This window comes from Gymnogyps californianus, chromosome Z (assembly GCF_018139145.2).
Source record: "Gymnogyps californianus isolate 813 chromosome Z, ASM1813914v2, whole genome shotgun sequence".
NCBI lineage: Eukaryota > Metazoa > Chordata > Aves > Accipitriformes > Cathartidae > Gymnogyps > Gymnogyps californianus.
Genome location: NC_059500.1, coordinates 31,632,253 through 31,648,312, shown reverse-complemented (window position 1 = coordinate 31,648,312; position 16,060 = coordinate 31,632,253). Strand labels below are relative to the sequence as shown.

At 44.9% G+C, this 16,060-nt stretch overlaps 1 protein-coding gene across 3 annotated transcripts in view; it reads left to right on the top strand.

Moving 5' to 3' along the window:
- The window catches only part of ABCA1 (ATP binding cassette subfamily A member 1), a 96,760-nt gene that overhangs the window by 15,307 nt on the left and 65,393 nt on the right, over positions 1-16,060 (top strand). For all 3 annotated transcript variants that reach the window (XM_050913743.1, XM_050913744.1, XM_050913742.1), the window contains 4 exons: positions 1,169-1,315; positions 7,005-7,098; positions 11,037-11,178; positions 12,070-12,191. In XM_050913743.1, coding sequence (XP_050769700.1) covers positions 1,250-1,315; positions 7,005-7,098; positions 11,037-11,178; positions 12,070-12,191 — 424 coding nt within the window. In that variant the 5' untranslated portion in view covers positions 1,169-1,249. The remainder of the gene's footprint in view (positions 1-1,168; positions 1,316-7,004; positions 7,099-11,036; positions 11,179-12,069; positions 12,192-16,060) is intronic.

Here is a 16,060-nt window from a genome sequence, read left to right as displayed (position 1 = left end):
AATCAGGCATGCAACTCTGAATCACAGGGCTAGAGTACTGGTATGTGGGACACTAGAATCAAAAGCATGTGTGTTCCCAGTTTAACAGATGTTGGAAGGAATGGTTCTCTCACTGTGTGTTTGGATCGGCTGCTAGCTGTCCTGTTAACACTGAGCCTGTCAACAGAGTGTATTCAAGTACATAAATCAGAATTAATTTGATGTGGATTAACTAAATTCCTGTGTGGACACTTACTCAGAATGAAACTACTCTTGAGTTTAAGGCTACTTCAGGTTAAAAGTAAATTAAGCTATGCCAAATTAATTCTGGAAAAAAGGTTTAATGAAGTTTAACTAGTGTACTATAAGCTCATCTTTCCATTTGATGGAGTCTTCCTGGAAGTCTGTGTGTACCCAAGCCTATGCCATGCTATTATTCATAGCCACCAAAGAGATGAATGTGTTTTTTAACCCTTTTATACTTTTTCATGCTCTTGCACGGTGCATACTAAATGCACCCGATTCACAACAGTAGTGGAGCCCAGGTGGCTGCAAGACCTGAACACTGACTGAACAGCAATTTTCCATTAACTTTATCCAAATATGAATGGCTGCAGGGGCATTCTTAGTCACTTACCTTCAAGGAAATGGACATTTCTCCCTTGCCTGTTAAGTGCATAGCATTTTCTCCTACAAGTGGTGGTGTTGACTGGACTTCAAAACAAAGGCTTTCCTAATTTGGTAGCAGGCTTTTCACCATTATAAAAGTAAATATGGAAAGAAGCTTTAAAAAAAAAGGGTTGAATTGTACGGTTCAGTCTCATTCAGAGACGTCTCTAAATCAGCTTTCAAAGCCTATGATTTTTTTCCTCATTCTGGGCTGTTCTTGTTTTTGGAATTTATGGGCAGGAAGGAAGAAAATTGTTGTCCTGCAGGTATTGCATTCTTTTGTGCCTTGGAGCTCTGAGGTAAGAGACAGTGAGACTAAATCTGAGCTTACTGACACCCATGAGACTTACCTGGGGTGCATGGGGTAAGAAGGCAGCGGTGGGGAGTGCCATGGGGGACTGCAGGGTTACATGGGGTCACAGAGTGCAGCCTCTGCCTTTCCCTGTCTTGTCACTTTTTCTGTTCTGACACAGCTTTTCACTTTCAACTCTTTTTTTTTTTTTCCCCCCCCGTCCCCCAGTTAATGCCCAGCCACAACATCTCTGCTCTGTACTGCCACTGCTGCTGTACAAAGGGAGCTCCTAGGCTTTGCTGAAGGAAGATGGCTTTCTGGACACAGCTGGGATTGCTGCTATGGAAGAACTTCACCTACAGAAGAAGACAGACTGTAAGTATTAGCCAAAGGGGTTTTTGAGGTCTAAGTTGTAGCCTTGTAGCCTACTCTTCAAGCAAAACAGGGAAACATCCTGTATCTTAACAATGTTTTACCTCTAGTGGTCCCTGGCAGAGCAACTGGTCTGCCTTTGAAAAGACCTGATTCAAATTGAAGAGAGTGGTGGGTGGACAGAAACCAGAGGGCTTGAAGGTGCTCAAGACTTCTGTCCTGAATCCCAGCGTGAGAGAGTGGTGGAGTAATGAAACATTCATGTCAGACCAGGCAGAGAGGGTGCACAACTGCCATGTGCAGCAAGGAAGATGTAAAATGAAGACCTGTGCTATGACCTGCTCCACTGTGCAGGTGGGGCATTGCCAGACTGCAAGGACGTGCGCTTGAGTCTAGAAGCTTTTGAATGCTGCAAGCTGCAGCAACACCAACAAAATTCTGCTGTTTCCTAATGGCAGAAGTGGTGGAGGCAATAGCAGGCATCTTCAATCTCTTTAATCAGGGAGAGAGACCCAAGCCTGTTGTGTATCTTTACAACAGGAGGTACAGTTTAAGTGACCAGCATGAGACATGTTCTTCATCGGCATGGAGACAAATCCAGGCAATTGATGTTTTTCTACCAAGGTGTGTTCTGATTAGTTTAAGTGCTGGCTTCACCATCTGTTAGCAGTGTGGGAATGTACCTGTTGAGATAGAAACTCTTGTTGCACATTGTCTCCTTGTGGTGACAAAGGCACCACATGAATCCAGTATGGTGTTCATAAAATTCTTCTGCCTTTACATTAATGAGACCTCACAGGATGCTGTAACTCCCGCAGACAGCTAAAAGCCAGACAAAACGTGCTATTTCCCCTCCAGGGATTTAGGGGATAACTGTGTTGGACAAGGGCATGTCCTGTGCAACAGGCTGGTGCAGAGGATCTGTCCTGTTAGATCTGACCTTGAGGAGGTATGAGTAGGGAATGTGAAGGGAACATGAGTTACTGAGGTGGTGAGTGGAAAGTGGTCTCTCTGATAAGCTTTCTGAACCTTGCAAATGTCAGGGTGCTTGCCAGCTGGTTGGGGCTGGGTTGTTTTAGAAACTCGGAGTCACAAGGGAGGGAAGGCTATCATATTCACCACTGGAGATGGAGACAGTTTCTGAAGTCTTTGCTCAGGTGTCTGAGGCTTGTTTTCATAGGACTTGTGTCCAGTGAATTCAGAGCTGGAATTAGTCCATTCTTAAATAAAACCAGACAAAGGGTGCTCGTGGCATCTTTGACTTTTCCTGTATACCTCTGTGGTTACAGAACTGCCAGTGATGGCAGGAATTTTTATGTGATTTGCATGTTTTTGTTCTTACCCCAGGAGCCTTGATCTCCCAGGACAGGACTGCCCAGCTAAGGCTGTGGGCTGTGTCAGCTGCAAGGAGTGAGGCTGTCTGCTCTCTGGATGTATGGGCCAGCATCCTGACCTTGTGAATAGCCTCTTAATTTAGAAGAATGTTGCAACGAAGCTGGGGAAGGTAGTCTCAAAACTGGCTACAGCTCCTAAAAAGATAGGTTGTTCTCAGACATTGCCCATAGAACCCGGGCTCTTAAAGCTGAAAAGAGTCTCTTCCTCCCTTGCCAGTAGAGATCTTACTCTTGACCTCTCCCAAACTGCCTTTAGCAACTAGGGGAACTCTAGGACATTGATGGATCCTCTGGAGCAATGCTTAAACTGGTTAAACCAGGAGGAGATTTCAGAGGAGTTTAGTTTTACAGTGAGGATGATGCTTTTTTGTCAGGGTCTTCTGAAAATAATGCAACAGGTTTGAAGGTTACTTGAAGAGGTCTGAGCGTAGCATGCATGTCCTGTCAAGGTAGCTGTAGGCTACCTTACTGGGCAGCCGAGATGCATTTGGATCCTTTGGCAATGCCACAAAAACACAGTAGGCTAAGTGTGTGTCAGTGAAAAAGACCTTCCTGCTTGTAGTTTTGTCGTGATCTTGGATCTGCTCAGCTATTTCTTGGTACCTTCTGGCAGCTTCTGTATCGGTTTCCCATCAAGTAGCCCAAAGGGTGTGAAACTACTCATAGTCTCTGTTCCACAATGATCGTATTAGTCAAATCACAATGAAGACCTGAGACATCGCTTGTTTTTGTGGAGTTCCTATATATGTGGGGTTTTTCTCATTAATGGTTCCCATTTGGGCTTTACCTGAAGACATCAGGAGGGGAAGACCACTTAACAGCAAATGGCAGAAAAGAAGCAGAACATCTCTTCTCACGATGCTGTTATCATAGCTGCACAGTCATTCATCTGTTTGCTTTACTGTTAGGAGACCAGTGTCCTTGAGCTGAGTGTGCTGGTGATGGCTCTCTCCCATTTGTACTTATTGAAGAAGTAGCCCAGAAATAGTTTGATCCTTACCCTTCTTCCCACAAGAAGCGTGGGCTAGCCTTTGCTTCCCACCGAACCCTCTCCTTGGCTGCTGTGAGTTTGGGCTGCATTGCGAAAGCTGGGTTCAAAGCTCAGCCTGACGTGTGCAATTCAAGTGTTACTTTGTACTGGATAACTTCCAACAGCACCGGAGTGGGGGGAAGGAGTTTACAGGGGGAGAGGAGGAAAGAAAAATCATGTTCAGGGGTCACTGTGTAAAAACATTTCTCTCTCCCTGCTGTCTTGCAAATGAAGAGACACCTCAAACTTGCATGGAGAGACTGGTCAGCTGCTTGTAGCTTCCTGCATTGAAACTGGACCATAAAGGTGCGGAGGGTGGTTGACAGTGAGATGGGGTGATGGTTTGGTTAGTTCTTGCTCAACAGATTTCCTGTTGACACAGTGTAGATCTCAATATTTAATGGTATCCTGCATCATCAGCCAACTGGTATAAATTGGGCATGCTTTGGGGACTAGCCTCAGTAGAATTAGGAGCAGCTTGTTCTTGGCCAAGTGCTGCCTCTGAATTCACCTGCTGTGTGCAAATGGGTTGTTCCTCCTTCAACTCCAGATGTAGCAGTGGTGGCAGAGGGGTTGGAAGTTTGAAGATTCGTTTCACTATTTAACAGACTGGTCTAGTAGCTGCAGCACAGAAGTGGGTGAGGAGACGTGATTTTTCAGTATCTACTTAGTATGAACCTGAGTGAGACATGTCCCCTTTAGTATCTGTGTGTCCTCCTCTGTAAAGGCCACAGTGGATGAAAAGCACTGTCACAGGAAGGTCAGGAAGCAGTAGGGGAAGGAACCTACTGACCTTTAGGAGCAAAAAGAAGAGAATTCAGTTTTTGTTGAACAGCACAAGAGGCTGGCCAGGGAGTCCAAACTCTCTGAAATGCTACTGACACATTGAGCTTGACCCTGTGCAAGCCTCTGGTGCAGCAGTTGCCAGCTGTCTCTCACTAAGTAGCATTTCAGTGGCTGCCATGATGCAGCAGTCTTCAGCTGTAAAGGAGCAACTTGGTCAGTACAAGCTGCATTCCTCCTTTTGCTGTGCTCCCTGAGCCTGTCAATCTGGAAAGTTAGACGTGTTGTATGTGCAGAGGCATACAGCGCTGTGCTTGCAGCCCACATGTGGTTACCTTCATGACTGTGTAATTAACCATAATCAGGCATGCAAAAGAGGAGTGACGTGTGCAGGTGGCCAGGCTCCCACTTCAACAACAGGGCCATTTGGGTACTACTGTCCACCCCAGCATGGTGTGGCTGGGGCTGATGTTTCTCTGAGCAAGCCAGGGCTTGATCTCGATGGCAGCATTTTCTCGCTGGTTCTGTAGCAGTCGCAGGGCTGCAAGAAGCTGTCTGGCCACGTTGGTCACCCTGAGAAACCTCCACAAGCCCAGCTGACACTGCTCTTCCTCAAACAGTGTAGTGGCAGTCACTTGGGGTACATGCTCCTTGCCTACAGCCAGGGTGGCAGAGGGCTGTGATGTGTGCCAGAGCATGGCCATTGATGCTGGCGGAGGGAATGGCTTGTGCTGGTTTCACAGCCATCTTTCTATCAAGAGGAGGAAAAGTCCTGCTACACCATCCTGGCAGCAGCTGTGAGGGGATCCTGAAAAGTGAAGGAGTAGACAAGTTGTCAGTGTCCTAGCTCTGAGCATCTCTGACCTCTGGGAGCCAGACCACTGTTTAATGCAGAAGGAAGCAGGCTGCCACTGTTAGTGGCTGTCTGTGTGCTGCCACTACCTTGTTTATTGTAAAAACAGAGACCAAAGATACTGAGGCATCTTCCTGGTGTCTCTTAGCATGGTCTCAGTGGAGTTTCTTATCCAGTAGTCATGTGTTATGTGCATGAAAATAACGGGTGGGAAACAGTATCCCAAACTCATCCTGCAGAGCCTGGCACTGTTACCAGGAGTGCCTGGGAGACTCTGATGCTCAATTTTTATGTCTTTTGGATAGGGTTGCCATTTGGTTGGACATCAGCCATAAAGGTTATCTGTGGAGAGCCATCCTAGATGGTTTCCTCTGCTGGATCAAGTGGCATTTGTTTTAATAAACTGTTTTTACAGTGTGAGATTATTTTGAGATACAGCAGTCACCTCAAAATTTGCATGGAGGGCCTTGCGCTGAGTGTCGAGAGCCTAATTTTAGCTGTTAATGGTGTAACATGGGAAAATGCATTTGTGTGTGTAAATTCTCTCTCTCACTGGGCTGCAGGTCTTATCCTATCTGGCTTGTAGTACGAATGATGTAGACATCTTATTAGAAAAGATGACATTTTCCAGGAAAGAAGGGGGAAAGATTTCTCTTTACTTGACCAAGAAAACACTCTGGTTTCCCTCTCCCAAAGGAGGAAAACCATAAGAAGTAGCAGCATGAAAAGCTTTCAGTTTTCCCTTGTCTTATGGCTTACCTAAAATGCATGTTTAGGCAGCCTTTCTGGAGTGGGAAAGGAGGGGTGTGGCTGGTGAAGCTCAAGCCTGGAAAACCTCAACTTGTGTCTCAGAAGCTCTAGGCTGAAGTGTTGCTTTGTCCACATGCTTCTGTGGGACGTGGCACATCCCAGTGAATTTTTCTGTGCTTCAATTCCCTGTCTAAAAAATTCTCTGCATTTAATAGGAGGCCTTTCTTATATTCTTGTCTAGTCCCTCTAAATAACTGAGTTCTTTATATCTTTACCTGACACTCACTGCCCATCTGTAGGTACCCTGAACCAGTGGGCACCTATCTTTGGGAGCAAATGTATGTTAGTACAAAACAATAACTAGGTATGAGCTTAATCTTAGTAGCTCTGCATTCCTGATACCAATATACTTCTGCAGCACTGAAACTGAAAGATTTGGCACAGCTATGCAGCGGCACAATTTCTGTGCCTGATGTGTTAGGGTAGAAGCTCAATGGTTTACTGCGAGAATGGGATGCAAGTGCTTCCCACTACCTCTAAAATATGAGGTCAAAAATTCAGCTCATTGCTGGGAAGATTCATTGGGAGGTTTCTTTCAGTCAGAGGACAAAAAGAACTATAAAAAGAAGCCAAAAATAGCCCTTAAGCACATCCAGTTTAGTCCCATAACTGGCACATATCGATGAGAAAAGCCTGTAATTCTTTGCAGATTATCCTCTGAAGCTGGAGGAACAAACTTCTTGCTCCTGGAATGCATAGGCAAAGTGAAGTGAGGCAGTGCTTGCAAAACTGTCCTGGCTTACAAGTGGATTGTCCTGGAACCTCTGTTCTGTCCTGTATTTTGAATATGATGTCTTAATACTTTGTCTTTATTGTTTCCAGTTCCAGCTGCTGATTGAAGTTGCCTGGCCTCTGTTTATCTTCTTCATCCTGATCTCTGTAAGACTTTCATATCCGCCCTACGAGCAGCATGAATGTAAGTACCAAACACAGCAGCTGCACCCAGAATGGTGGTTGTTTCATGGTTAGAAGGTAATAATGCAGCTGGCAAGACGCAAAGAGCAGGGGCAGTGGTTGCATACTTCAGTCAGAAATCTTCAGGGAAATTTTAATGGCTCCTTTTCTTCCACCTTGGGGACTGCAGTGTGTTCTGACATGTTAATGTTGCTCCAGGACTGCATTGCTGCTGTTTTTCTTGCTGCTTCTCATTTTTTGCGTTTATAATCCATTAGCCAAGAATTTGCTGTAGAATTGTGACAAATCTGCAAAACCCACACAGAATCCAAGTCTTATTTCTCATCATTGATCTGTGTGTGACTGAGCATAAAAAGAAAGCAGTGTTCAGATCTGTAAGAAAGCAATCTCATTTTCAGGCAGTAATGTGGGTTAATGTATCCCATTAAAGAGCACAAGAGCAATTCCATTCCTTCTAACCATTAGACTGTCAGCTCTGTATTCAGTAGATTCAGCAGTCACATTTGTGGGGAAAAACTATTCTACTTTTCTCTTTACATCCTAAATGAGCACATTTCTGTTTTTTCTTTCAAAGGAAGCTTATTCTTGCTCTGCAAATGACAGTCTTTAGGCCTCTGTGTTGGTTGCCATTTGATTTAGGAAGCATGACTTGTTTATTAGCAACATGCTTTGTCTTACTGTGATTGGTGACAGCCTCATACTGCAATTAGCTGACTGTGGAAGAGCTCTTTGTTTATCTTTCCTTTGCCTGATTACTGCAAGGTAAGGTTTAAAGGTCAGCACAACATGATTCTGGAGGGCACTCTGAAGTGTTTCGTTCTTAAAATGAGTAAAGAACTAGCTCTTACAGCACTTAACCTGTGGTTCTTTGCAGTGGCTTGGGCATTTTATGCTGCTTGCTGGGCTTTCAAGCTAGCAAGAATCCTTTCAAAGCTGAAGTGTTAATGTTTGCAGTTTCCCATTACACTTTGGACACTGCTGGTCCCATGTACTGCCTAACTCACTTTCTGCAGTGCTTGGCAGGGTAATTGAAGCTTTCCTAAATTAAATCTCATACTTTGCTGCATGACGTTTGAATTGCCTTTTCTGACTGAATGTTACAGTGGCATTAGGAGAGATACCTGCAATACAGACATGAAGCTGAAGAGAAGCAAGAGAAGCAATTAAGCAGTCTACTCAGCTGGTATAAATAACTAGCAGCCTCAATGGTAATTTGTCTCAGCTGTGGCAGTGCTGTATATGAACTCAAACCTAGCAAGAGCTGCCTTTTCATAGAGCTGTTTAGATTGGGCTTGTTAGTCATTAGCCTTCTTGTAAATGCTTTGCTCTGGCACCCTGGTGTCACAAGCAGAGTTCTGAGCCTTTCACCTACAGCCCTTTTTCCTTCGCATTCATGTTGAATGATGTTGTTTTGTCTGCCTTCTCCCTATGTTGTCATCAGGAATTGTAGAGTGTAGGGCATCTGGTAACTTTTTAATGCACTTTTTATGGTTAACTCCTCTCCATTTTTCAAAAACTTCTGAGAACAGGTAACTAAACTATTTCATTTAAGTCTGGATTGGTTTCATTGAACATTCACTCATACGATGACAGATATGAATGTGGTGTATAGTGGAACATTTTTTTGCTGAACTGTGAGCAGAGATAGAAAGAAAGAAACCTTGAGTTCATGGTGAACTCTGTGACAATCCTGTGGATGCCTTAAGGGAAACAGGATTGTTATCTGTAGTGGCAGTGCTGTACGCTGTTATGAAATCACTTGCAGGTAATGCCTGATGATAGCTGAACAGAGCTGCATGCAAGTGCTTTGTAGCCTCCAGATAGCCTCAGTATTTTAATGGCATAGTCTTTTTCAACAAACAGATAAGATTTTCAGTTCTCTTTTTTCCTGTTTGAGGAGAAGAACCAAGGATTGGGCTGTTTCTGTAGTCAGACTTTCCAGTCAGGATTTTTTGTTTCTAGCAGCTTGGCCTAGTGTGAGGAACCTTCTTCTGAAAACACGGGGGAAAACTTTGCTAGCTCTTAAGTGATAGTTACATGGCTTTCACCAGACCAGCCAGAGAAGACATCTTAGATTGCTATTGAGCAAGATTTCTGACTTGTGTTTTGTAGAGCATGACTTTTCTTTTCTTTTCCTGTGACCCTTTGAGGTATTCAAAATGCACTTCATTTGGGGGGGAAAAAAATCTGACAAAAAGTGAGTTTAATCTCTACTGAAAAGCTAGATGTTTGCAGCAATATCATTGAAAACGGTGTGCTGTTACACTGTGTTTTCCGTGTAACTCATCTGAGTTAAAACTGGCAGATTCCTGCTTTACTCTTTGAGAAACTGCTGTTAAATGCATCGCTACGTAAAAAGTTACCATGAATTCTTGTGCACCCTTCCTCTTTTCATATTGCTTTTAATAGTTTGAGTTCTTAGCCATGTAAAATAAAAGGCATGGAGGAGAGAGAAGGTGATTCTCTGGGAAATTTTACAAAAAGAATCTGAAAATCTCAGCATTTTTCCTCTTCCCTCCACCCCCCAAGCCCCTCACCCAAGAAGAACAAAAAAGCAAAATGAAACAAAAGCCAGAGAGCTCAGGTAAATAGGTTTTCCATTTTAAACGGAGAACTGGGAACAGTCAGTCTCCTGGGTACTGGAAACAATGAACCTTCGGTTACTTCACCTTTCTCCTGGACAGAGTCCTTGGCCTTCTCCCGGGAGGGCTGATAAGCTGCCCGTTTTCCTTCAGCCACTTATATTAACCAGCCTTGCTGTAATTCAGCAGCTTTGACCTCTCTTCCTCCTGGGGCTTTGGTACCTCCATTGTGCCTGTGGAGGTAGGGAGCCAGCCCCCCGTGTGATTGCAGGCACACTGCAAGGATGAGGTGGCACCAGAGGGGAGAATGTGCGTATCATGGTCAAAACCTTGAGTAGCTGCTTTGAATAGCTGTGAGAGATACCGAGGAAGGCACATAACCTTCCTCCGCGCTCCGCTCCCTAGTGTGGAGGTGAGGAAGTGAGTTCGTTTGCAGAAAGCAGCCTGACAGCTCGTCTAAGGTGCAGGATTATACAAGGGAAGCCTTTCTTCCCCTGTCGTTGGAGGGTAAGGGAATCACAAGTGCCCGAGTGGCATACTGGTGGAGATCTGCCATGAGTAGTTTGTTACTGCTTTAACTCTTGACCAGAATGCAGAACGTAAACAGGACATAAACTCTGGGCTATGACTTAAGTAGGTCTTCAGTAGCAAGAGTTAGACTTCAGCAAAAAGAGTTGAAATATGGCAGGCAGGTGTCTAAATGTTTTAGGAACTCTAAAGTTTTAAGACTGTCTGGAAATCAAGCCAATATGGGACAGCAATGACATACTTATCTCAGGGAAACCAATGTAGGCACCCACCCCACAATTGCTGACCCTTTGCTTGGTGGTTACAGTGTGTGTAACTGAGGTGAGCAGATTTTGAAAACCAAAAGGACTGAATAGAAATATTATGGGTCTTCAGAACCCAGACCCTGACGGGGGCTGTCCATATGGCCTCAAGCCAAATCCTTGTGTTAGTTAAGCATGCAAATCCAGAGAAGCATGGCTGGTTAGAAAGCATGTGTGTGCATGTGCTCACCACTGACAGGCTTTGGAGTTGCCTGCTGTTGGGCATTCCTCAGCAAGAAGTACTGTATCCCCATCAGCATCGCCAAAACCAGTGCTGCAAAGATGGGAGTAGCAAACAGCTTCTCCTACAGGCTTAGCAAGGTGTAGTTTTTCAGTGGATGAGGCTAGAGCTGTGTGGGGAACTTAACGTGAGCTCAGCCCTTCTTAGCATTGGCCATTCTGCTCTCTCACAAGCAATGTGGGGCAGTAACCAGTGCAGGATTAGCATTGCCCTTCAAATGTAATGCTGTGTGGTAGTGGCTTGTATCCTGTGTTTCTGTCTCCTAACTCTTGTGTTTGTGTTCTAGGTCACTTCCCAAACAAAGCTATGCCTTCAGCAGGAACCTTGCCATGGATACAGGGGATCATCTGCAACGCCAACAACCCTTGTTTCCGCTACCCAACTCCTGGGGAATCCCCTGGTATTGTTGGAAACTTCAATGCCTCTATGTGAGTCTGCCTGCTTTTTCCTCATGTTTGTTCTTGGGGAAACATGTGGAAAAGGGATATTTGGAAGTCGTCAGCTAGTTGTGTAACCCTACACTAAAGAGGGTTTTGCTGTTTCTGCTGCCACTGAAGTACCAAGCTCTCCAGCTACCAAGTTCAGAGGGGCTAGCAGAGAGCTGGTAGGTGTACAGTATCCCTGAGTCCAAGCAAAGCTCTTGGTGAATGAAAAGCTCTGCCTGGGTGAGGAGTGAGTCCATTCTCTTATTGGTTGCTCAGAATTTGGTCCATAAAAAGGCAAGGCATAAGCTCTTTTTTCAGAGAGCCTCTTCCCCTGGTTAATGAACTTCTGAGATGGACAGTGTAGAGTGAGAGGCAGCTGAAGAGCAGGTCTGGGGGATACTCCCTGACATTTGTCATTTCTTACTGGTTAATGTGTTGCAGAAAGCTCAATTTATGGCTAGCTTCCTTATACCCTGCCCTGCTTGCTGCATTCATACTGTTAGGCCAGTTAGGCTTAATGCAGAGTAAAATGCATCTGCAACCTGGAGAAGCATTTGAAAGGAGAAAGGTCGTACTTAAATTATTGTGCTTCTACGAGGAAGCCGTTTACAGGCAGCAGGAGGCCCTTTCCATCCCAAGTGTTTAAATAAACACTTTCAAATGCGTGGAGGTTTCCAGTGTAACTTTGTTTGACCTTGCATTAGCAACCATCTTTTATTAGGCTCCTTGGATTGTCCCAGGGTGGCCACTGAAGAAAGGGCTTATTGTACTGGAGAGGGCAGTGGCATAGCTGAAAGGGACTGAAGTTTGGAATTGGGATGTAAAACTGTATCTGTGGACGCTGGCTCACAGAGCTGATGACTGCTGGTTGTTCTTGTGTTTTCCTGTCACCAGTGTTTCCCGCCTCTTCTCAGATGCCAAGAGGTTACTCTTGTACAGCCAACAGGACACAAGCATAAAGGATGTACAGAAGGTCCTGGGAAAACTGCACAAGTTGGGAAACTCCGCTGCCTCAGGTAATGGCATGGTAGAAAGAGCTACCTACATCTGTCATTTCTGGTCTGGTTACTTGTGCATGTGTGTAAATTTCTGAAATGTACCATAATGGGAATGTGCGTGGTTATAATTTACAGCTCATCAAACCCTTTCCAATCCTGCAGAAGTACCTTAAGCCTCTCCTGTGTCAGAGCTTTGTGTGCTCCTTAGCTTCTTTGGTGGAAGAGAAAAGGGATGGTCTGTAATGCCAAGAATAGCAGCTGTTTTGGATGTGAAATTACAATCCTCAGCCCACTGAAGTCAGTTAAAATGCTGACTTTCTCAAAGGAGTCCAAGTAGTGTGTCTTTTTGGAAAACACTAGTTATATTGCTATTTTGTCAGTGAAGCAGTGAATGGAATATAGCTACAATTTAGTGCTCTGCCCCCGGCGCTCCAGAGGGAAGTGTGCTGGAAGAACGCAGATGAAGAAAAGCTGATGTTGGCCTCTAGTTTACAAAGTCAGAGCTGATTGTTATCTAACAATGAAGTCTTCATTTCCCTTTTTGTTTTTTGTTTCCGTATGACTTTGGTGTAGGATACTTCATTCTCTGCTATTGTCTGGCAGGATTTTGAATGGCAGGGTCCAAAAGAAAATTTTTTGTCTTGGGGGCTCTCACAGCCCCATTTGCCATGAAAAACGAGAATCCTTCTGTTTTTAGCTTGTGTGAGAAGGTCTGGTGTGCCTTCCTGTCCCATGCAGATGAATAAGTGACTAGTGTGAGATCACAGCGGAAGCTTGCAGCAGAGCTGGGACATGAAACAGCTCAGTCCAGTCTTGGGAAATGTGGCAGGTCTCTTGTTATTGCCAGGTCTCTCTGACATGGCAACTTGTTAGAGTTTTTTGGGGTACTCTTCTCTGAAAGATTATTTCTCTTGGCTGCTGTGTTAGTGCTGCATGTGTCTATTGGAAGTGATGTAAAGTAATGGTTTAGAAAGAAATACAGCAGGGAAATAGAGCAGGGAACATAGCCATCAAGCGTCTTCACCTACAGCCTCTATCCAGGCAGGTGGAGCTCTTTGAATGTAGGTGGTATTTTAGTGTTTTGTGAAAGTTGTCCCTGGTTTTACAGGTGTGGTTCTTCCTAGCTCTCTTCATTTGAGCATGGCTCAGGCAGGCTCCAGGAAGAAAAATATCTGACCTGGTGTGTTGTTAATAGTTTCATGTCTGATGTGTCCTGAGCACACTTTTAAAGCAGAGATGGTATTTTTACATCCTTTCTTGTGTTGCTCAGTACATTGCAGGTCACTTTGAAATAATCTGTAGTGTTAGTGACAGATTGGCAGATGTGTGCTGGCTATATGTACACACACGAACGGTGCAAGGGATTTGTCTTGGATATATAACCCTCCTCTCTCCCCTTCAGGGCTGTGGAGAATCCTCATGTGATCAGATCTGCAGGTGGTACTGTGGTCTACTGACTCTTTGAGCATTAGTTGATACTTACGTATAAGGGCCACCCTTCCTTGCTGGGCTCAATATACATACTGCCAGGCTCCCCTTTTCTTACTATGAGAACTGGTAAGTGGTATCATCATGCTTTTACCTAAATCTGAAGCAGTTTTAAGGGGGAGAGGATGGAAAGTGAACCCTTTGCGTAGAGACGGACACATAATGAACACAGCCAAAATGAGCTAAGATGACTATTTCCCAAGGAGGAGTTTAATACTATTTTCATGGACCTCTTCAAACCCTTGGTTTGACTTGGTAGTCTTGTAGGAACAAGCTGTCCGTCAGAATGACGGATGTTGTTGTTACTGGATTTTACACTTTGTGCCCGCAGTAGTATCTGCAAGGTAACTCTTCCAAAGAGAGTAGACACTGGTGTTTTGTACTGAAACATGCAATGACCATCATAGACATTTACAAGAAAACTATCAAAGCCATAAGCAGAAGCTCTCATTGCTGAGAAGGTTTGAGGGGGAGGAGTGATTCCAAGAAGCATTTTGCATAGGGAGTATTATACAAGTCAAAAGTCAGAAGGCTCATGTTTCTCTATACCATAAAGACTAGCGGACTGACTGCAAAAATAAGCCTCAGACCAGTCATCAAAGATCCTATTTCTATAATAAAATATTTCAAATGTGTAATAAAAAAATCAAGCCTCTGTGTCATTAGAATGACAGACTGCCCATTGTTGGTAAGGCTTATAGGGAACAAAGCCTGTTTGTCCTTCTCATGATATACTCATTTACAAAGCCTCCAACTTGGGGGTCCCTGCTGCCCACTCCTTGGCTGCCTGATTCATGCTCTGACAGCATGAATAAAACAGCATCCTCTGATCTTACAAGTACTTGTGTATTTATGCTTAGCAGTGCTTAGATTCCTGTGCAAGGAAGGGAACTACAGGTCAGCCCTTCAGCTGCTGTTGACAATGAGGTGTGAGAGATGCTTAAATCCTTTCCTCTCTGGGGCATTGCCTCCAGTCACCCTGGGAACCCAAGAAGACAGTAGGAGTGGATGTCAGATGTAAGCACACCTCCAAACCTGAAAGCACTGCCTTTATACAGGTATTTCCCCAATTGGCAGGAGGGCTAATTACCTGATGACCTAATAATTGAAAACATTTGTAATAGTCCTCTGTTCCAGCTCTGGCCTGGACCTGAAGCTGTGTGAATCAGTGGTGCAGACAGATGCAGCTTTGCAGCTCATGTTTCCCCAGTGGGAGGGACTGTACGCTCCCTACTGTGTGATGTGGGCTCTGCTGGAGTCTCTGCAGCTCCCTCATACCCTCTCATGCTGGTGTGATGTCCTGCTTCCACACACGCTTTCCACTGCTGCCTGATGGCTTTGAAACAGGCTTCAGGAGGCGATCTTCCACTACTAGCATACAAATTTGAGCTGTGGTATAGATTTTGTTCTAATGCTAGTCATGCAGAGCATGCATGTCTGCATTTGGCTTCAGATGTTTGAGTCTGTTTAGAGAGCATTTGCCAAAGTCCTTTCACTTCAAGCTTCTTTAAAACAAGCCTCTCAAACTAATGTTCAGGGTGTAGCTGTTAGTGTTGTCTGATCTGAAATTAGGTATGTGCTGAACCCTGGGGAAGGGAGACTTGCTTAAGATGGCAGGGTGCTTCCACAGGTGCCTGCAAGTCAGTGTCTTGGTTAAAAACAAGGTAGGACACTTAAGATGTTGTTCAGGCAGTGCTGTGTGCTCATGCCAACAGGCTTTGTATCTCGGTCACTTCTTGATGAGATGGGACATAATCCTTCATAACAGGGCTGTTTGTCCAGGAGTTTGAGGAGTGGCTCCTGTTCTCTGCTGCTCTGAGCTCCAGAAGAGCTCTCTGACAGAGAGAGGGGAAGGTGTTATCAGTAGGGAACAGCTCACACTTGCTTCATGTAGCACCTTTTCTGGCTGGGATGAAGTACTAACTGGTGGTGTGAGGGAGTTCAGCACAGGCAGCTGTCACACTGTATGGGTGCTGCTGTTCTATGGCCACTTTCAGCAAGCCCTGAGCAGTGAAATCTATGTGCAGGCACACACATACCTTAACATAATCAATTTTGCAGGCAGGTGCCAGGTGCCCTCTCCTTCCCAGCGCTTGTTACATCTCTGTCCAGCAGTGTCATCACGGTCTTCAACACTCATGATAGGGCAGAGTGCAAACCAGAACAGAGTCAAAGACCTTGGTGACGGCACTTCCAAGAGCATGCCATGCCTCCTGGGATTGCCACCTGCAGTAGGTTTGGCTTGCTGCTTGCAGGCACTGGATTTGCAACTGACCTCAAAGCCATTTTAGCAGAGGATAAAGTGTTTGCAAGAAATAAGCTTTCCTCCTTTTTTGAAAGGTGGAGATACAGCTTGCTGGTGGCTCTGAGGCGTACATTCTTTATTTCTTCCTTCTCTC